This window comes from Sebastes umbrosus, chromosome 16, assembly GCF_015220745.1.
Source record: "Sebastes umbrosus isolate fSebUmb1 chromosome 16, fSebUmb1.pri, whole genome shotgun sequence".
Taxonomy (NCBI): domain Eukaryota; kingdom Metazoa; phylum Chordata; class Actinopteri; order Perciformes; family Sebastidae; genus Sebastes; species Sebastes umbrosus.
Genome location: NC_051284.1, coordinates 30,721,352 through 30,744,746, shown reverse-complemented (window position 1 = coordinate 30,744,746; position 23,395 = coordinate 30,721,352). Strand labels below are relative to the sequence as shown.

General features: G+C 40.9%; 1 protein-coding gene across 2 annotated transcripts in view; it reads right to left on the bottom strand.

The window, feature by feature from the left end:
• Window positions 1–23,395, bottom strand: part of akap6 (A kinase (PRKA) anchor protein 6) — a 187,565-nt gene that overhangs the window by 73,723 nt on the left and 90,447 nt on the right. For both annotated transcript variants that reach the window (XM_037796614.1, XM_037796615.1), the window contains exon 14: window positions 15,915–16,035. In XM_037796614.1, coding sequence (XP_037652542.1) covers window positions 15,915–16,035 — 121 coding nt within the window. The remainder of the gene's footprint in view (window positions 1–15,914; window positions 16,036–23,395) is intronic.

The window sequence follows — 23,395 nt, the reverse complement described above, 5'->3', positions numbered from 1 at the left end:
CTGTTGCACATTTTATTTTGCAAACAGGATATCAGATAAATCCTAAAGGTCGCTGTTTCCGATGTCCTCTCTGATCGTGGCGAAGGTCCTGAAAGATACATATACACTTTTTCTTTCTGTGTTCTTTTATGAACACAAATAAATACTAATATAGTTAATATGTTTTGTACTCGGCGGATCACGACACCGCAGTGTTTAACGGAGGCGTCTGTGGTGGGATGAGGTTGATCCAACCTTGCAAAGTGAAGCGATGTGGCTCCTTGAAGAAATAAATAAATCGTTTTTCAGAGTGTTTTCCCATATATATACCACTTTAATCTCAGAGAATATTCAAGTTTTTTTCTCGTAAATGTACCACTTTATTCTCAGAAAATATTTGAGATTTGTTCCCATTAATTTACAACATGAATTAGTTTTTTTCTCATAAATTTATTACTTTAATCTCAGAAAATATTTGAGATTTGTTCCCATTAATTTACCACATTAATTCGGGTTTTTTTTTCTCATAAATTTACCAGACATTATCTGAGTTTTTTCTGGTATATTTACCACTTTGCTCTCGGGATTTCTGAGTTTTTTCTCAGAATATTACCCCTCTCCCCCAGCTGCATAATTTTCTCTTTTCAACCTACAATGGCCCTAATATGCCGTTGTTTTATTTATATACACTGATAAAGTATAAAAATTCATTATGATGAAACTAATCATGACTACAAGTATTAACCTCAAGCTGCCTGACTGTCTGATGATAAGTTTATTTTACACAGAATGAATAAAGATATTAAAAAATGTTAAAATATAGGGATGAAATATAACATTTAAAATATAAAATAAAATATTACATGCTATACTTGCAGTCAACAAGTGTTCAGTAATTTAAAACTGTAATGTAAAGAATAATGTAGATTTAGATGGTGTGAAAGTGAGGAGGATTTTAAAGGTGTGTGTGAATAATAACGTCTTTGCCTGCACACACAGACATGCACAACTCATACAACATAAAGAAAGTCCTACGTTAACGCAAATAAAAACACTTTAAATCACACAAAAACCTGACTGAGGGACTGAATATATATATATATATATAAATAAAGGTAGAAACACACACACACACACACACACACACACACACACAGGGTCCCAGAGGACTCCAGCTCTCTGCTCGTATAACAAGCTGCGACAAACGACAAAACGCGACATCAGGACGTCTGACCCAGGAAGAGCTCGACTCAACACATCCTGCCAGACAAACACACACACACACACTGTATACACACACACTCACACACTATATAAACACACGCACACACACACACACACAGAGTACAAACACACTGTAACGCACAGCAGACACACAGCGAGGCAGCAGCAGAGCTCTGCAGGTCTCTGGGGACAAGAAAAGGGAATATCAGTCTACAAAGAAAGAAAGAAAAGTTGGTGTGTGTGTGTGTGTGTGTGTGTGTGTGTGTGTGTGTGTGTGTGTGCGTGTGTGTGTGTGTGTGTGTGAGAGAGATTTTCCTGAGCTGCAGGACGTTTCTTTTGGAGGATAAGGAGAGATTTTTGCTGTTTCAAAGTGTTTTTTAATGGTTGAAGACGGATTGTTTCCTTCCTTTCTCTCTCTCTGTGTCTCTCTGAACATACAGAGGTCACATCTTTGTGGATTATAGGAACATATCGGATCCTTTTACTCACTCATCCATTCATTCTTTGCCTCTCCTTCCTTCCTTCCTTCCTTCCATCCTTCATTCCTTCCTTTTCTCCATTCATGTTTCTTTTTTCCTGGATGGGTTTATGATAATAATAATGACAACATATTTCATATTTCATTTTCCTTCTTTCTCTTGCCTTCATTCCTTGCTTCCTTCTCTCATTCCCTCTTCACTTCCTTCTTTTCATACCTTCATTCCTCCTTTTTCAATTCCTTCTTTCCCTCCTTTAATTTCCTTTTTTTAATGTTTTATTCCTTCTTTCACTTTTGAATTACTTCTTATCCTTCTTTCACTTTCTTTCTTTCCTTCCTTCCTTCCTTGAATCCCTCGTCCTTAAATAATTTGTTCTTTCCCTTTTTTAATTAATTCGTATCCTTCTTTCCTTTCCTTTCTTCATTTCCTCTTTCTTTTCTTCCTTACATCTTTCCTTGCATCCTTCTCTCTTTGCCTTTTCTTTTAATCCCTTTTTATACCTTGATTCCTTCCTTTTTATCATTTCCCCCTCGTCTTCTCTTCCTTCTTTTATGCCTGTTCTTTCCTTTCTTCCTTAATTTCTCTTCCTTCCTTCCTTCCTTCCTTTCTTTCTAGGAAGCTGCAAAGTGTTTTCAGCACACAGATGTTTGCGGCAACAAATTGCTTTACTTCTTTCCTTCCTCTCATCTTACATTTCCTCATCTCTCTCTTCTTCCTCCTCCTCTCCTCTTCCTCCCCCTCTCTGGATGGAGGGAGGGAGTTAGGGAGCGTTAGCAGCACAGCGAGGATTGCAGCAACAATTACATGTGAAATTAGCCTCGCCTCATAGCCTGCAGTGTAATTCCAGCCTTCTGAGGCGTGGCAAAGTCATCTGTCTCTAATTAAAGATTCCCTCTCTACCTTCTTCCATCTCTCTCTCTCTCTCTTTCTCTCTTGGGTTAACATCATCTTCTTTCATCCCCCTCTCTCTCTCTCTCTCTCTCTCTCTCTCTGAAAGGTGCGTTTATAAACCTAATTCTCTGCAGGTCACAGCTTTTAGCAGGTAAAACAAATTATTTCCTACTTTTCTTTTCATTTATAATTCTCTTATTCTTTCCTTCCCTTGTTCTTTATTTCTTCATTCTCATATTGTCTTTCTCTCATGTAAGTCAGCTCACATGTAATAATTCATTTTCAGCATTCAAAGAAACATATTCTCTTTAACATAGCGTTACAGAACGAGCACATTAAGTTAGCATCCATGATTTGTTTCTGCTGCTATTTTCATTTTACTTTAATTCATTCTTATAAAAATGTCTTTACTTTTCTTTACTTACTTTGTTTTATTAGAGTCCTGTGAGTGTTGACCTTTGACCTCTGCATAACCGTCTGCTTTTAATGTTGTTGATCAAGAAACACAAATTTGTATTTAATTTATATTACTGACTGAAAAGGGTGTTTTTTTTCATTTAATCACTCACTATTTCAAAATAAAACACACTCCATATTCAACAGTGGAACAGGAATAATAATAATATAACATCATATGATGGTTACAATGAAGATCAAATGAAGAAATGATGGAAGAACAGAAGACAGACAGACGGAGATCTCAGAGGATAGAGGACTTAAGCCGCCTGGCTGTTTCTCAGGCATGACTCTCTACTGAAATATAACCCAAAGTCTGTGTGTTGTTGCCCTCAGGGTTTAAGATGGAGAGAGACGGAAACACACACTGGATCTGGTTTCATTTCTCTCTCTGTCTCTCTGTCTCTCTCTCTCTCTCTCTCTCTCTATATATATATATATACACTGTATATGTGTGTGTTTCCATCAGACGGACTGGTATCCTCTCCACAGAAACAAGATCAGAGGTCATTTTTCAAACACTTAGAGAGTTAGTTATGTTGACATCTTATATGCTCACATTATAAGTATGAGGTCCTTTAGAAAGTGTTTGTTGCCTGTTTCCTACCAAACACTTAAATGCATACTATGCAGGAATTGTCCCCTCCTCCTTTCAGCTCAACGCCACCAGAAGTGCGTGCCCCCTGACCACGTTTGCAGAACACAGCCCAGTGTACTACTAGACAAATACTACTGTTTATTCAGACAAAAGTATGTTGAACGATAGGACACAAACTGAGTATGTAGTGTTGAGTATGAGATTTTGGACGAAGCCGTAGTCTCAGGAGTGAAGCTGGTCAGCTTTTAAAATATACTTTATTTTAACATTGATCATGTTGTCAAACTCAGCAATAGACGGCAACAATTATGATGTTTTTATCGAGGCCTCAAAGACGTAGAGTCTCTAGTCTTCCCCTCTAAAACACTACAGCGGATAAAACTACATATGTCACTCTCAGTAGTTTTACATCCGTCGGGTTCAGACGGTTAAACTGGGAATATCTGGATAAATAAAGTTGTATTTGTATTGTTTTCTCTCCCTGTGTGTTTAAGTGTTAATCACTTCAGGGTCTCTCCTTCTGGTCTGGACCAGAGATTACCACACAACCAGCGTGTGTGTGTGTGTGTGTGTGTGTGTGTGTGTGTCCTCAGACAGAGCTCCTCTGTCGCACCCACTCTGATTGGTTTTGGAAAGCCAGTTAATGAGCAGGTGTGTGTGTGTGTGTGTGTGTGTGTGTGCAGCCCAGCGTTCCATCAGAGCACCATGGGCTATTTGAAATGAGAATTTAGTGGCAGGGATACACACACACACACACACACACACACACGCACACACTGCTAGCCGCTGTAATTAGTTGGACTCCACTGGAAGCAGCCACGGGGAGAGACAGAGACATCTGTGATGACTTAATGCAACGAAATGTTTTCAAATGAAATCTTGAATTTTATATTCGTCCCAAAGAAGCAGAATGTGTTACGTATCGCTCCCTCCACTGATCTTCATCTGACAGCCACCCTCCTCCTCCTCCTCTCTTGTGGTCATGTGACGTCTCCGTCGCTCAGAGATCAGAGCTGCATCGATTTCTTTAGTAATCGAGTATTCTAACAATTATTTCATCAATTCATTAGCTTTATTAAGGAGCAATATTAAATATACAAAAGAGAAAATAAGACAGATCTCTTAAAATTAGGGCTGGGATGATACACCTTATCTCACGATTCTATATGTATTGCGATTTTTAAGTATTGCGATTCAATATTATTATTTATTGTTATTTTTGTTAACTCTTTTAACACTAGACCATGAAGGGGAAAGTTGAATCATACACTTCTAGGGACTTTTTCTTTGGAAAATCTCCAAATGAATCCAGTAAAATGTTTGATTTTCAGCATGTATGTAGTCGGAGATGTCCTGAAGTTAAATATATCAGGATCATTGTCAGGAATTATTTTTAAAAAAAATTCCAGTAACCCAAAAATAAAAAGAATAAAGACATTTCCCTCACAAATTAGTGTTATTTTTTATTTATTTATTTTTTATTTTCATAGAGTTAGGACGCAGTTTTAACCATGATGTAAAATTAACTAATTGGTTTCCTTTTTTTTTTTAAATCTACATTTTCATTGATTAAATTGCATAAAATAATATTATCCGTCAAAACTAAATTTATTTAGTGCATTCAAGTACCATTTTATATTCTGGGTTTTAAATAAGAAAAATTATGAAATGCAAAAAAATAAATAAAAAAATAAATAATTTCAAATTATACTCCAATAAAGGTTAAACTGATCGGACAATGATGATGATGTTTCAGTATTCAAAATAGATATTAATTCATTCATATCGAGGGGTCTTGCTCGCCTCGTAAAGAAATTGGTGATTTTTAGTAATTGAATTTGAGTTACTCGAGGACTCGTTTCAGCCTCATCAGAGAACAAACCATGTGAGGAACTAGTGTAGATGGAGAAAGCATCTCCGTGTGGGAACGCTAACATGCTGCTGCTCAGCAGGTTATAATGTTCACCACCTTAGTTTAGTGTGTTAGCATGCAAGTAGAACTGATGCTGACGGGGATGTCATTAGTTTTGCTGTTATTTGGTGATAAAGTGAAGCGACAGAGCATCTCTACTGTTCTCTACTGTTTTCTACTGCACTTCTTCCTCCGGCTGTTTTTCATTCATAATTTAAACTTTTACTGAAACACAGTTAATGTTTCTACACCAGACGTCACATCTGTGTGTTTCACTTACGTCTCTGCTTTAATGCTGTATTTTTATTAGCTCTGTGTGTGTGTGTGTGTCTCAATCAAAATGTTACCACGGTCAGTGAAATGTCGCGCACGCACACACACACACGCACGCACGCACGCACGCACGCACGCACGCACGCACGCACGCACACACACACACACACACACAAACACACACTACACCACAGTTGTGTTGGCTCCGCCTCCTGCGGGACTCAGGGCCAGAGCCTTGATCATCAATTGGCTGAACTACAGGGGCCTTGATGTGTGATTGGTTGACAGCAGCTACAAGGTCTCATGCTTGTTTCGTCTCCCTGTGGACCCTCAGCACACACTAACACACACTAACACACACTGATACAAAACACACACACACACACCATCTGGATACAACAATGAAGGAAACAGAGATGAAACACAGCGAAGGAAGAACAGAGCACATGAACACACATAAAGAGGAAAGGATGGACAGTCACACATACTGTAATATAACATTATGAGAAAGCTTCATGTAGAGGAAACAGTTAGCTGCTCTCACTATCTGATCTGATGTTAATTCAAAATGAAGGCTGTCAAAGTTAATGAGATAATAACACAAATTAATTTTAACGCCGCTAATTTCTTTAACACATTAACTTGTGATTTTTAGGTCGTAGCGGCTCAGTTTGAAAGCTAGAGTGAAGATACTGGTATCATATGAAACTATAAAACCTGATGAATCCATCGGTACCAACCATGTCATACTAGCTCGTCATGAAGGAGGTTAAATAACGCTCCAAACTTACGCTAAACTTTGGCGAGGAAAAAACTGGCATGTCCATTTTCAAAGGGGTCCCTTGACCTCTGACCTCCAGATGTGTGAATGTAAATGGGTTCTATGGGTACCCACGAGTCTCCCGAGCATATGTTTTATGCTAAATGCAGTACCTGTGAGGGTTTCTGGACAATATCTGTCATTGTTTTGTGTTGTTAATTGATTTACAATAATAAATATATACATACATTTTGCATAAAGCAGCATATTTGTCCACTCCCATGTTGATAAGAGGATTAAATAGCTGACAAATCTCCATTTAAGTTACATGTTGAGATGTCAGAATAGCCGCCTCCTTGCCTGTTTTTTGGATTAGCCAGGAGTTAGGCTGAGTTGCACACTTTGAGCTTCACACCGGCTCTTCAGAAAACCCATGGGTGACGTCACGGAGACTACGTCCACGTTTTTATAGTCTAAGGGTCCATGGTAGGCTCAAAACATATTAAATCCTACACTTTACCATTCCACCCTCCCTCCTGATAAATGCTCATGTACCCTCAGTTTATAACGCACACTTCCTGTTATTAGTTTATAATTGTGCGATAACCCTGAAGCATGAGACCTAGAGTACCACGGCCACAGCCTGACCTTAAGCTGCTTTAGTCGCATGACTTTAATTAAAACACTGAAGCATCAACAGGAAAACCTTGACCTGCCAGGAGAACATATATTGGAAAAGAAGTGAAAACATTTTGCAGATGTGATTTTGTCTGTTTCATCACCAGTTAGATAAAGTTAAAAAGCTGTGTTCCACTTGGCAGCAGATAAAGGAATCAGGACAGATTAAATGAATAAACACAAATTAGAAAAGTCTACAAAAAAAGTTTTGTAAATCTTTGGTTGTGAACATGTGCTTGTAACACACACACACACACACACACACACACACACAAACACTGGTCTCCTCCCTCCTCCTTCCTCCCTCCTCCTCTCCAAGGTTGATAAGTGCCTCCATCTAACATCACAATAAACAGTAGAGCCTCGGCCTGCCAAGCCGGCCGGCAGAAACAACTGTCAGCCCAGCTTTCCTTTTCCGGAGGACACACACACACACACACACACACACACACACAAAGAAACACACACGTATACAAAACACACACACACACACACACACACACACACAAACACCAACACCTCCGAAAAGAACAACTTTTGTTGGGCCCTGGCGTTGCTATGGTTACAGGGTCGAGTCCCCCCAGCATTTTAGCGGAGCACAGCGAGGTTCTTTAACGGTCACATGGAGGGAAAAAAAACAAAAACCAGGGGGGTTTAAAGGGTTCTTTTTGCAGATCACACTCACACACACACACACACACACACACACACATAGAGGCAGGAAGGCATGGGGTAATCTCCCAGCATGCATCTGTCCTGATGTATAGGCTCGTGTTCAAATGACTACATGTAAAGGGCTCGTTTGCACCTCTATCTCTATCTCTCATCTCCGCTTGTTATAATTACACTTTATTTTGACTCCTCCTTCACTTCTTCTTCTTCTGTGGTACTATAAATACATTCTGCCCCCTCTCCCCTTTTGTATAATTATCCTGTAGGAGAGGTGGGGGTCATTTATTATCCTAATCCATCCCATTATTTCACGTAATGTTTTGTTTATATTTTTGTTTCCCACAGATAATACTGATTATAACGTCTATCCCAACCTTTATCTGTTCAAATTAACCTTTAACATAAGTTAATACGACCTTTAAACATCTGCAGAGGTTAGATAAACTGCTCAGAGCATAAAAAACAGACAAGAGGAATAACTCCAAATGTATTTATTCATGATTGTATTGATTACATATCGCTGCTTTAATTTCAGTGAGTCTTGCTTCTCAGTGTCCTGCTTTGATTTGATGTGACTTTTGCTCAAATGCTTGGAGGTATATCTTTATAGGAGTTGTGGAGGTGAGGCAGAGACTCTGGATTTAAATGCAAGACAGTCAAAAGACCATATCGATGCAGACAAATAATCCCAACTCGAGGTCAATTTATTATTTTTCCCGAAAGATTTCAACCACATCTCACCGTCTTAATCCGACAGTAAACATAACAGGGGTTACCATCTCTCTATCATATATGTCCACCTATAAGTTGACCTTTAGTTAAAGGCACAATGAGTAGAATTTTCCTAAAAAACAATATACAGACTGATAAAAAAAAAGTCTCAATCATCACTTCTGACCCACTGCAGCCTTCTGTCTTCTTATTTGTTCGGGACGTTTCTGGGCATCAAGGGCTGCACTATTTCATCATATCATTTACTTATTATTTTATGATCAATTACTCTGTTTTTATGTTTAATTGATTCCCTTTATTAAGTTTAAAATCTTCACATTTGAGGAGCTGACCCAGTTAATGCTTGCCTGCACTAGTGCACGGGTCAGCAACCTTTACTATCAAAAAGAGACATTTTAGAAAGAAATCTGTCTGGAGCCGCAAAACATGTGATCATTGTGATGAAGGTAACACAGTTTATAGTCTAAGTCTATAGTATATAAGTCTAATGCAAGGAGGGCCAAAGAGACAATGTACTACGGAGTATTAGGGCCACATTGAGGGAAAAACATCTGAGATTTACAGAATAAAGTCGTAATGTTACGAGAATAAAGTCATAACTTTACGAGAATAAAGTCGGAATGTTACGAGAATAAAGTCATAACTTTACGAGAAAAAAAGAAAATAACAAGTAAAATTACTACTTTATAATATTATGTCTTTATTCTCGTAATATTATGACTTTATTTATTTTTTCTCAATGTGGCCCTAATACTCCATCGTACCGTCGTACATTAGACCGACAACAATGATAAATAAAAATGAAAATGTAAACAAAAAACTGTTTTTCATTTCCATTTTTACAAAATCCACAGGGAGCCACTGGAGAGGAGCTAAAGAGATGCAGGTTGCTGACAGCTGTACTAGTGGGTGTAAAAATAGCGGTAAAACATGCCTAAACCTTCAAGATATTTGGTCGGAAACACTGAAATGTGAGTAAATGAAAGGTAGAATATTAAAGGGCGACTCCACTATTTTGGAGGTTTATTGACGTTCTTATATCAGATACCAACATTCACATTTTGGTCGAAGTACATATGTCTTTCCCCACATGGTGACCTGACATAATACTGACATGTACAGTATATATACATCCTTATAGTCAGTGTATTAATACAGTAACTCAGATGGCGGTCGGCGTAACGGCAGGAAGCTAAAGATCAGAAACTAACTAACCTCTCTTAAAAGCCACCAGAATCCATTCACTAAAGCAGTAATTTGACTGCAGAACACGGAGGTATACATTAAACTGGTGCTGTGAGACTGACTGCAGAACTGTTCCTGTTATTGGAGGGTTTTCCAGTGTAGTTAAGTATAAGATATAAGTACTTAAATAAAGACACAGACCCAACAATTAAAAACAAAAGATATTTCAGATAGGAATAGCGTCCTACTGTGAGCAGCTTACAGTACACAGCCCTGTCTGTGTAACTCGCTGGTGCAGAAGGAGAGAAACAGTATAAGAAAGCGACCTTGGACCGGGCGAGGAGACGCTGTCGAGCTCCACATCAATATTTTAACAGGAGAGTTGACACATCAAAAAAAAAAAAAGAGAAAGAGAGAGAAGAAGAAGAAGAAGAAGAAGAAGAAGAAGAATGCCCAGCGATTCCAGAGTCATCTAAAATTCATGCATGCATCATCGCCGCCATGAATATTCATACAGAGATGAATATTTAAGTGTGACTCCTATGGAGAAATTAGGTTCATCTTTACACTTATCAATAATTCGCAGGCCAGGTGAGTCTCATCGGCCGCTAAATAAATCATGTCTGTGCGCGCACACACACACGCACGCACGCACGCACACACACACACACACACACACACACACACACACACACACACACACACACACAAAAGAAAAGTTTGGAGAGAGAGAAAGAACGGAAAACAACACAAAGTTACGTGTTGGTTCGCAGCAGTGCCTTCTGGGTAAGGGAGGGGAATGAGATGTCAGCGGTTCAATGCCTAAAACAAGCAGAGTGTGTGAGCAGCATGACAGGCAGGGTATTACTGTGTGTGAAGGTGTGCGCATATATTTGTGTTTTTAGGAGTTACTGAGTGTATTTTACTGAGTTTACACAGTTTAACAAACACTCCCTCCCGTGACGTTTGTCATATTTCACATTAATGATCCCCAGAGGTCAAATCCTAATGACCTTGAGCTACTTTAACAGCGGTATGTTAGCATGCTTATAACTTGCCCTGTCCAATATGGCCCCCGTAAGATACGTTAACGGGGGCCATATTGGACAGGGCAAGACCGGCCTGAAACCCTTTACAAGTCTGACCGTAACCTTACATGAACTGAATTACTTAGGTGATAGAAAATAGTTCATTTATCATAATTACATTTCAACATTTCATGTTTTAAACACGATATTATAATAGATATTAACATCAATAAGATAACATTATATTATAACGATTAGGTAACAATAACGAACTTTAGCTAGCTCTTATCTGATGTTACTGAAGCAGATGTTTTTGTAAAGACGTAACGTTAACTTGAACAGTTAATAATGTGAAAAATGCTTAAAGGAAAATGTGATATGAAAGTACTAGTTTTTAACTAGTTTTTAATAATTACCTAATAATTGATTGAATGCCAACATATCGACTTTCCACCCAAATACCACTTTCTGTGTAACAACTTTTAGATTTGAAAGGTTCATTCAGTGAAAATACTATTTCTGTCCAAGCACTTATAGTTTTAAAGGTTTATTTTACCCAATACTTCTCTCTCTATCTCTGTCTCTCTTTGTGTTTAGCAATGCAGTTCATCTGTCTGATATAAATACAAAGCAGGTCTTCTTTCCGCCTATTCAGGAAAATTCAAATTTACCACTTTTGACAGTATTACAGTTTAAGTTCCAGCTTTTCTAGCAATGTATTTCAGCTCTTAGCTTCTTTAGCTAATGCAGTTCAGCTTCCAACTCTGTCAGTTGTACATTTCATCTTCTAGGGTTTTCAGCAGTGCAATGCAATGCATTTGAGCTTTAACATGTAATTTCACATTTTTGCATTTTAAGCAATGCTTTGCAATAAATTTCAGTTGTCAGCATTCCCACGCATTTTCAGCAGGAAATGCATTTTCTAGTTTTTAATAATGACCTTATAATTGATTGAATGCCAACAAATCGAAGGACAAACCGGTGATCCATGAACCGGAAGTAGTGGCGTTAATGTATACGACAGTTTTTCACCAAAATCTTTGTGAAAGAAAGAAAAAAAGGTCACGTTATATTAACGTTATATTAACGTTAGTCCTTATAGATCGTGAACGTTTGAATAAAAAACGATGAACTGCCAGCGATGGAGGCTCTGCAGACATTCTGCCACTGGTTTGGTTTCTTTTCACGAAGTAGGAGATATCATAGCTCCAACTGAGAATTTAAATGAGGAGGCTGATGTGAGTTTTATTTTCCCAGTCGGCTGCTTGTAGTCGTAATTATGTCTGAACATTGTGAACATGACAAGTTGAACGTCTGACGATGTATTGGGAAGATTCACCTTACAGATTTAGGTAACATGACTTTCCTCTGGTGCCACTCTTAGTAACAACTTTACATGTTTTGACCCACTACTAGTGATAAAGATCGAAGAATAATAAAGGTACCTCTCCATTTCTAACCCATCAAACAGTTTGGACTTCTTGTGTGCAAGACAACATTTATAAAATGTACATAAAGTGCATGTAACTACTGTTGTTAGAGATGTTAACCGTGCTTTCATTCAGCTAACACGTGGCCCCACCAGTAGAACAGGACGTTATTATCTAGTTTGACATTGAATAATAAAGTTGAATAAGCTCATGATGATGTGTCGGTTAATCTGCGTCGGACACATGTTGAATCAGACTCATTACTTCATTTAGTTTGATAAAAAGCTTTTTAGAAAATGTCATTTTCTGGAGCGTCGGAGCCGTAATGCAACAAATATCTCTGACTCCTCTGTCAGTGTGTGTGTGTGTGTGTGTGTGTGTGTGTGTGTGTGTGCGTGTGTGTGTGTGCGTGTGTGTGTGTGTGCGTGTGTGTGTGTGTGTGTGTGTGAAGGACAGAGGAGGATGACTCAGATCTCTAATCGTAACACATGCTGTTCTCCTTTCTGACTCATTTGGCTGCAGTGAAGTCATTACACACACACGCACGCACACGCACACACACACACACACACACACACACACACACACACACACACACACACGCACGCACACACACACACACACACACACGCACACACGCACACACACTCTATGATATGGTTAGGGGGATGCTATGCCTTGTAATCCCATTCTCCTTGGTAAGGATGAAGGCAGTGTGTGTGTGTGTGTGTGTGTGTGTGTGGATGGTGAGGTGTGAGGGAGGGATGGAGGGATGGAGGAGGAGGGATGGAGGGGGGGGAGACAGAGAAATTGATGGATGAATGAAATGTGGGAGGACATCATTGACTCCAGCCAGCTCTCTGTTTCTACATATTTACACATTGTGATTAACAGACAGTCCTTTAGCGCTCCTCCGTGATGGAGGCAGAGGGGGCTGATGGGAGATTTGTGACATCACAGTAAAGCCAGCAAGCAGAGGATCTTTGTCGGGCATTACAGCACATAAAAATGTGTAGAGAGAGCGCCAATCAGCCCTTTTATTAATCACTGGATGTACTTGATGATACATTACAAGCTCCGCCAGTGGATTGAGATGGTGTACACTTCCTGTCTCCTAAGTGGGCGTGGTCGTGGTCGTGGCGTGTTCGCCTCTTCCCTTGTTTGGAAGTGTTGTCAGCGTCGTGTGGATGGATGAAAGCAGATTGGGTTATATTTGCATAATGTATTTATATTTTATTTTGCCAACATTAGATATTTACACAGTTAACATTATGAAAATGAGTTAGTGAGGGCGTTAGCAGACGTTAGTCGCCAGATCTCACGAGAAACGTCTGGAACAGTTAATTTTCTCCTGATTTGTCCGTCTGAAAAACGCCATTTTAGAGACAGAATGTTCTGAAGATATAAGCATTGTGAAAAATGGGTCCAATATTTACTCTGGTGACTATGAGGCGAAAGAATCCGTCACAATCTCCCGTTGGAGTTAATAGACTCAGGACATGCCGCTAGTCTCCTAACGGGGCGGGGAAGTGGCGAAACCCATGTGACACAGATACAGGAAACGACTCTCAGAGCACCGTTTCCTTTCTGAACCGTCTCTGGCAGCACACACAAAGTACAGAAGTTATAATGAGCATAATTCAGGTGAGAAAATGTGAGAAAACTGATGCTTTTCTTGGGGAATAGGACATTCATGATGACAAAAGGCTGCGTAGCCGTGGTGTTTCATCTTTTAGTGTTTCAAGATAAATACACTGAAAGACACGCTCTCTAAAATGCAGTGTGTTTTGCAGAGAGTCAGAGTCCAGCTGGTCTTGTTTAGGTTAGTTTACCTTGAAAATGGACATGTAGGCTGCATTTCAAACGCTAGTAAACATGTCTCAGCCCGGTTCCAGACATCTGAAACGCAGCCTGCATCTCTAATAGGTCTGGTGCTGTGATCATTGATTCCCCCAGTTGGAGAAACAATCAACCAATCAGAGCTTTGAAGGCAGGATTAACAACGAGAACATCATCTTCCCCTATACGAAGATAGCTGCCTAACTATACCCAAAAACAACAACAGAACAACTGCCACAAAAAGGGCGAGAAACAGAGACGATATCAACACAGCTGTACAGAATAACAACTCCTAAATCAGCACTCTTAACTGCACTTAACGACCGCTACCACAGCCTCGGAGTCAACTGACAACTGAGGCTGGTAGGACAGATTCGTCACCTGATACTGTAATGGTAAGTCAGTCTTATTACCAGGCTAAATATTTGTAGGCATAAAGTAAAACATTTTCATAATTTGAGAACAGACAAAAAGCTTCCCAGTGAAAGAGCAAGTGCCTGATAGACCAATTCCAACAGGCAGGCTGAATCCAAATGTTCAGACTTCACCACAATTCTAGACTCCTATAAACATTACGTGCAGGCTCCTGCAAGATGTCAACATCTATAAGTCTTCAAGTCTGCTCAGGACCCTCCAACGGAGTTCCTGTGGACTTCCAGAGAGCCTACTCCAGGTGCAGACTTCACCTGTCTTCTTTCAAAAGATCACCCCTCATAGACAGTAATATTGATGTGACAGCAGTCCTGTTTCCATTCAAATGCCGAGTGAATTTTAAGCAAACCTTTGAAATGTTGCAAAAAAGAAATGCAAATCAGGCACGTTTCCATCAACTGGTTTGGAGCCAATAAACTCGGCTACAGCGTAGTTTGGTCGTAAATTGGTGCTATAGGCTACACATGGCTGTAATCCACCAGTAAACAGAGTAGAAGAAGAAGTAGAGGCCTTGGCCATCTAACCATCGAGAGAGAAGAATGGAGAGAGGCCTACAGGAATTTGTTTCAATAGTTCTTTCATGTCAGCAAGTATTGGCCATGTTTCATGCTGTCTGGAGACGAAGACTATATAAATATACATCCAAGAAGACGCCGACAGCAGAAACAGCTGATCAGTCATGTGAGTTAAATGTTCACTGCGTCAGAATTTATTTGGAAAAGGTTTCCATATCCCATTTAGTGCATCAATTATTTTTGGAAAAAAAACACCGTTGAGGCATAACATTCTTTGCGCAATTGAGGAAGTTTTATCAAATTTTGCCATTTCCATACAGCTTTTCTATTGCAATATTTCAAAATGCACATACAATAGGTTAATGGAAACACGGCTACTGTTAAGAAAAATACCCAGAGATGGAAAACACAACCGAGATCTCGGCAGTAGACAAACTCATGGCAACAACTGAGGTCTTAAGTCTGGTCTTACAGCACATTTTATATTCCCTAATAGCCCAACGCCCTCGCAGACTTAAAGAGACGACAACGAGTTAAGACGGGAAGGGTTCAGTCTGCAAGTTTGGAGGGTAGATATTTGGACAGCCAATCTTTAAAATGGTCAGAGACTTCAGCCACATCGGAGGCAGAGAAGAAGAGTCACCACAGAACACTGACGTCATTCAAAACCACGCGAGTCATTGAAAGACAAAAATAAAGTCGTTTAAAATATGTTCCTGTTTCTATTCTTATACCAGCGACAACTTTTATGACTTCTGTGTATGTGTGTGTGTGTGTGTGTGTGACTCACAGACGGTCAGACAGACGGTCAGACAAAAGAGCTGGTCTTACCTTGAAGAGGTGATGTCTCTGCTCCTCTGACATCATCAGCTGGTGACTGTCTGTTACCATGGCGTCCATGTCCATCAGCCAATCCCAGAGCTCCTGGTACTCGGCCTCAAACTCCTGCAGACTGGAGACAGCGAGAGAAGAGAGAGAGAAGAGAGAGAGAGAGAGGGAGAGAGGGAGATTATTAAGTTTTTATTATTGTTGTAATTCAATTTTCTTTCCTCTATTATTCATATTGTGTTTTCCTACATGTTCTACTTTGTGTTATTGTTTCTTGTATTATTGTAATATTGTTTTGTCCTGCGGCGATGAGAGACGTCTTGTTGTGTTGATAAAGAATGCAAACTGGAATGAGAGAGAGACACTGACAGATAAAGGCAGACTCAGACAGAGAGAGAGAGAGAGGAAGCAGAAAACAAGCTGCCGTTTGAGCTCAAACTCAAATTGTTTGCAACATGAATTTATTTTCCGTCTGGTAACTGGATTGTGTCTGGCTTCTCTTGTGAGGAGTAGAGCAGTTTAGGGCGACGGCTTTGGTTTCTACCTCTCTTTTAAAACACAAAAGCAATCAAATGTTCACTTCTACTGTGTTGTAGGTTGCTTTTACACCTGTAGTTCAGTTCATTTAGTTCAGGTTAACGGCTGTGTCCGGTAATTTATAAAACTTTCCAAAACCCACAACACACCTGTTTAACTCCTTTGCACGTTCTCATGTTTGTTCTCTCTCATGTTCTCGTGTTTCTTCCCGTTAAACGGTACTTTTTTCCTCGCCGCCGTCGGCCAAATGTTTGCTCATGGGTGACTGTTGGGTCTCTGTAAATCAGTGTTGTAGTACTTGTGATCGGTATTGGTCTCGAGACCACTTTTTGAAGGTGGGTCTCGGAATCTACAGCATTTTTACTCAGAAAAAGAAGGATTTTATTTCAAGACCGGTCAAGACCACGACAGCGGGGATGTTATTAAATTGTTAGATACATATATGGCATTAAAAGAGATGATTAAAAATGAATCTTCATTTGTTTTCTAGAGGTGTTTTTATGAATGTGGTTCTTTCAGATCAATTTAAGGAGTGCGTCTGGTTTTCATTTTTCACATTTTATCGTTAGTGTGTCGTGTAGTGTGGGACTCGTACTGGTCTGGTTTTGGTCTCGATACATTCACACACTAAATTAAATTGAGGTGACTCATGTAGAAGGGGAAATACCTGCGTCCATGTGTTGACAAAAGTGTCATTGTACAGAATGATCTTTCCTAATTATATAAATCAGCACTTTTTTTTGCTGTTTAGTATTTGAATTCATAAAGTGTCATTTCTACTGTGATACAGTCCTTGATTTTGCTTGGAGGTAGGGCTTCACGATTATGGCCAAATCGATGATCATGATTATTTTGATCACGATTATTCAATGATTTTAGGGACAAATTATTTTTAATGCACTTTCACATTTAAAAACAGAGCGCTGCTTTCACTTCCACATTGTGCTACATTCCTGCTAATGTACAAATCTTTGCATCAAAATAAGACTTAAATAAGGTTCTTCTTCACCTGATTTCAGTGCATTTTTTATACAACAGAGTGCAGATGGACAAAAAGAGTAATATACAGTATCTGCAGCCGCAACATTTAGGAACGTTTTTCACCGGCTGCCGCTGTAGATTGAGCACAAGGCGAACTCCCCAAAAGTGAAGCCAAACCATCTCCATCGCTCCCTGGTGGCTGGCTGTTAGTTTAGGAAGCTTTGGATTTGATATGCCGCAGAGTTTTCTATCAGCGGAGCATTTGAAACGTCAATATCGCAGTCGATGGAGGCCAAAATCGTGATCGCGATTAATATTGGATTAATTGTGCAGCCCTAATTGGAAGTGGACTTGGAAGAGACCCAGCATCTTGAGTAGGTGTGTGTCAGTCACGGTGTTTACTCCATCATCTCTTTTCATTTCTTTACTTTTACTTCATCATTTCTCCCACCTCCTTCTCGCTCTTTTTTCTGCTTCATCCAACATCCTTCCTCTTCCTCCTCATCCTCCTTTCCTCCTCACCTTGTCCTTGCTCCTCCCACAGTCTCTCACATTGTCCACATTCTTTGTTCAGGTCCTCTAACTCTTCCTTCCTTCCTCCTCCTCTTCTTCTTTCCCACATTATTTTGCCTCCCCTTTCCGCCTCACTCCTCCCATTCTCACCTCCTCCTCCTCCTCCTCCTCCTCTTCCTCCTCGACACGGGATCACATCAAATATTTATGCTGCTGGAACAGGGGCCGATTGCTCAAACACACACATTACTGTCAGCCGTTTTGTTGAGGTGTGTGTGAGAGAGTGTGTGTGTGTTTATTATTTATATATTCGCTGGTTTTCGGTCTCGGCGGGGATCGCCAACATGTTTCTCAACATTAGCAGTGAAATTGTTTGGAATTCTCCGGTCGCTGAAGACGACAGTTTGACAGCTCTGTCAGGCCCACGGCGTTTCCACGACAACACACACACACACGCACACACACGCACACACACACACACACGCACACACACACACACACACACACACACTACGTACGCGCTAGTCACACATGAAGACACTCTCTCTAAAGCACATACATGAAAACAATGACTGAAATACACAAAACAACCCAAACACACGCCCACTGATAATAACATGTACACACACAGTTACCCAGAATGCAACACACACATTAAACACTAACCAGGAATACACACAGACCACACACAGGAACTTGACCTGCCATCACAGCAGAGAGAGTAAACTATGAATGAAATTAAAGAAACAAGAGAAAGAAAATAAACACGTCCATCTCTTCCTGTTTCACTTTGATTCATCTTGAAGCTGCAAAATTCATTCATTCATTCACTAAGCTGAACACAAACATGTTCACACTTCTATACCTGTAAATATAATAAACCTTAATAAAGTCTCAATCAGTGGTCAACCTCCAGGTCTGAAAAGTGAAGCCAATGCTGAAGTGCCTTAAACTTGCATTCTCTCTACCAGCCAGCAGGGGGCGACTCCTCTGGTTGCTAAAAGAAGTCTGATTGTATAGAAGTCTATGAGAAAATGAGCCTACTTCTCTCTTGATTTATTCCCTCAGTAAACATTGTAAACATGAGTTTATGGTCTCAATCGCTAGTTTCAAGTCTTCTTCAATACAGCATGATGTTCATTTAGTAAATGATGGTCCCATTTAGAGTCAGATAGACCATAAAGCAGGGGATGCTTCATGGTATGTGTCCACAGGCTCCCTGCTTTCCACGCCCCCCGTTCATTGTCTATGTAAGTAGCCGCGCAATGCATTCTGGTAGCGTGGCGTCATGATTCGAGAGACTAAGCGTCACGACGCCCGCTCCTCATTTGCATAAAGTTGAGGGCTCGTCTACTTTATGCAAATCACAGGCGTCCGACGCGACTCGCCGCCTCTCGAAACTCCCGAGGATCTTTTAAACTAAACGTTGTTGATCCAAATTAAAGACAGATTCATCAACTGCATGGATTATGTCTCACCTCAAATGTTTTCAGAAACACATTTCAGTGAACTATTTACGTGAAATAAGAGAAGAAAGTCTCCACACGATCCTCCATACTGGTTCCGGTTTGAAAGCTGGGAGCAGCAGCCAACGGCGGGAAAGCGTTCGTCCAATCAGGAGCCGAGTGCCTTGTTTCTAGGGACAGCACACCGAGCGTCCAATGCTGGGAAGCGTAGCGTCCCCTCGCGATAAAAAATGCCCCTGTGGACACGTACCGTTAGGGCGGGGCTACCTTGTGATTGACAGGTCGCTACCACGGTGTTGTCCGGTCTGGGAGTTGTCCATGTTTTAGTCTTACAACTTCTTACAAAAAGTCTTACAAAAACCAGGATGACGACGGACAAAATGCCGAACTCGAGGCTTCAAAACCGCAGTCCACAAACCAATGGGTGACGTCATGATGATTACGTCTACTTCTTACATACAGTCTAAGGTCTTAACCCACAAAAAGCCTTTGGAGAAGCAAGGAACCAGACAACATATCCTTCCCGGTTTTATAAAAAAAAAATGCCTTCACTTTCCAAAATGTTAAAAATTTTCCTAAAATGTCTCGACTCCTCAACTTCTTAAAAACTTCTCTTCTTCCCAGATGTCCAATTTCCTTTCTCCTTGCCAAATTTCCCTTTCTAAACTAATTTCTTCCCCATAAAAAAATGTCCTCAAATTCCCCAAATTTCTATATTTTCCAAAATGTATCCACTCCCTAAAAATGGGTTGTGTCTAGATGGTAGTCCACAAATTGCGAAAACTTGCAAAAACGCCAACAAGCCTCACTGCCTGGCGTTTGTTATCTTAACCATTCAAGGTCAATGCCTAACCTTAACAACCTTGCAAGAGTATCACAAATCGTGGAGTACCATCTAAACACAAACATAAAAATGTCGTCACTTCCAAAAACTTCCTCCATCTATCCATCTTCAACCTCTTATCCGGGATCGGGTCGCGGGGGCAACAGCTCCAGCAGGGGACCCCAAACTTCCCTTTCCCGGGCCACATCAACTAGCTCTGACTGGGGGATCCCGAGGCGTTCCCAGGCCAGAGTAGAGATATAATCTCTCCACCTAGTCCTGGGTCTTCCCCGTGGTCTCCTCCCAGCTGGTCATGCCTGGAACACCTCCCAAGGGAGGCGCCCAGGGGACATCCGTACTAGATGCCCGAACCACCTCAGCTGGCTCCTTTCGATGCAAAGGAGCAGCGGCTCTACTCCGAGTCCCTCACGGATGACTGAGCTTCTCACCCTATCTCTAAGGGAGACGCCAAAAAACGTCCTGACTTTTCCAAAATGTCTCTGGCTTCCAAAACTGTCCTTGAACTTTCTAAGAATTTCCTTACTTTTGAAAATGCGCTCACATTGCAAAGATGTTTTCCTTTTTTAAGACTGTCCTTCCTTTCTGTCTTCACTTTCTAAACATGTCCTAACTTTCCCACTTTTTCTGCACCTCATCCTCCACCACCACTCCTCGTTGTTTCTGTCCCTCCATCATCTTCTCCTCGTCAGCTACATTGAAATAAAACACTTCTCCTCCATCGTTCTCCTCCTCTTCACACTTTCTCATCCCATCTCGTCCCTCTCCTCACACCCCCTTGTCCTCCACTGCGAGTGATTCTCACTAAAATAAAAACCAAACAGAGAAGAAGAAAGCAAAGGAAGCGAGCGCTGCTTCCTTCCCCCGAGGCGGCGTTCCTCATTATGCGGCGAGCAGAGCGGCCCTTTACTGACTCAGACAGATGAAGCAGATACAACACTCGCACAGATTGTTTTCTCTTGTCGTTTTTCCACTCCTCCCCCCCTTCCTCCCCTCCTGTCCCCCGTTTCCGTCTTGTTCTCATACTAATGTTAACTAAACGCTTTGTAAAACAGGATCTCTTGGGGGGGGGAGGAAGACGAGAAAACAGACAAATCGGAGAGGAAGGAGCGATGTGGCGGCACTGCGGGGCTGTGTTCAACACCGGGACAGTTACGGAGCGTTTGAAGTGTCAGGTTTGCTTTCTGTCGCGCGGCACTGACGGAGCACGTGGGAGTGTTACGGAGAGCCATTCTGACATTCAGTCACTTGAGGAAATTCGAATTACAGGAATCTATTATTCATTTCTAACTCGTCATAATTCCCGTCAACACTGGATATAATAAAATGTAGCGGGTATCAAGTGAAACTGTGCAAATCCAAATATTGGAAAAGTGTATTGATATCTACGCTAGTTATACAGGAGGAAGTTTTAATGGCTCAAAATGTAATTAAAGTGTCTCCTGCGATTCAGAATGTGTTTGTACTGAAAGAAACAATGAAAATGAAAGTTGCTATACAAATGCTCATTATCGCTATTATCATTATTATAATTATTATTACAAACCCAACACATTTTTCTTAGAATGAACAGGTTTTAGAATAGACGTCTTGCCGTTAAGTGTAAACAGTCAAGCTTTAAATGGATGGAGTTGCCATCATCCTCCACTTTCTACTACTCTCTCTCTCTCTCTTTTCATCACTTCCCATTACTTACTTTTCTCTCTCTCTCTCTCCCTTTCTGCTGCTGCTGCAGCGTAGATAGCAGCTGTAACCACTGTCTCTAATTCATCATCCACCATACAGCGAGAGGGAGAGGAGGGGAGAGAGAGAGGGAAGGAAAGGAAGGAGGAATGGGTAAGAGAAGAGAGAGAGAGAGGGAAGGAAAGAAGAGGGGGAGATGGCAAGGATGGAGGAAGGATGGAAAGAACAGGGGAGAGGGTGAAAACAGGAAAGGAGAGAGAAGAGAGGAGGAGGAGGAGGAAATTATGGGAGGAGAGGAAAGGTGGGAAGAAAGTAGAGGAGTCAAAGTCAAGAGAAGAAAAGTAGAGAGGAAAACGGAGGACAGGGTGGAGAGATGAAGAGAAGATGCCAAGAAGAATAGAGAAGAAAATGGGAAGCGGGAAACACAGACTGGAGGATAGAAGTTAAGAGAAAGAAAAGAGATAAAGGGAAAAAAAGAAAGTAGAGGGATGAGGAAGGATGGTGAGGATTATGAGGAAAGGAAGGATAGATGAAGTGAGCGAGGAAGGACAGGAGAGAGAGATGAAAGTGAAAGGTTGAATGAGTCATATTGGCAGCCGTCACCTTTCAGTCAGAGACTGGGTTGGATTTATGAGGTGATTCACTGACACTCGTCCTGTCTAATGGATTCATCCTGAAACCAGACCAGCAGACAGCAGCTTCATAGCTCCACCTGCTGTCATTCACTCATTCATTCATTCTAATGGATTCATCCTGAAACCAGACCAGCAGACAACAGCAGCACAGCTCCACCTGCTGTCATTCATTCATTCATTCATTCTAATGGATTCATCCTGAAACCAGACCAGCAGACAGCAGCAGCACAGCTCCACCTACTGTCATTCATTCATTCATTCATTCTAATGGATTCATCCTGAAACCAGACCAGCAGAGAGCAGCATCACAGCTCCACCTGCTGTCATTCATTCATTCATTCTAATGAATTCATCCTGAAACCAGACCAGCAGACAGCAGCATCACACTGAAACCAGACCAGCAGACAGCAGCATCACAGCTCCACCTGCTGTCATTCATTCATTCATTCTAATGGATTCATCCTGATACCAGACCATCAGACAGCAGCAGCACAGCTGCACCTGCTGTCATTCACTCATTCTAATGGATTCATCCTGAAACCAGACCAGCAGAGAGCAGCATCACAGCTCCACCTGCTGTCATTCATTCATTCTAATGGATTCATCCTGAAACCAGACCAGCAGACAGCAGCATCACAGCTCCATCTGCTGTCATTCACTCATTCATTCATTCTAATGGATTCATCCTGAAACCAGACCATCAGACAGCAGCAGCACAGCTCCACCTGCTGTCATTCACTCATTCATTCTAATGGATTCATCCTGAAACCAAACTATTTGTATATACTAATATTCAATCAATTTATTTATTTTTTCATAACCCAAAAA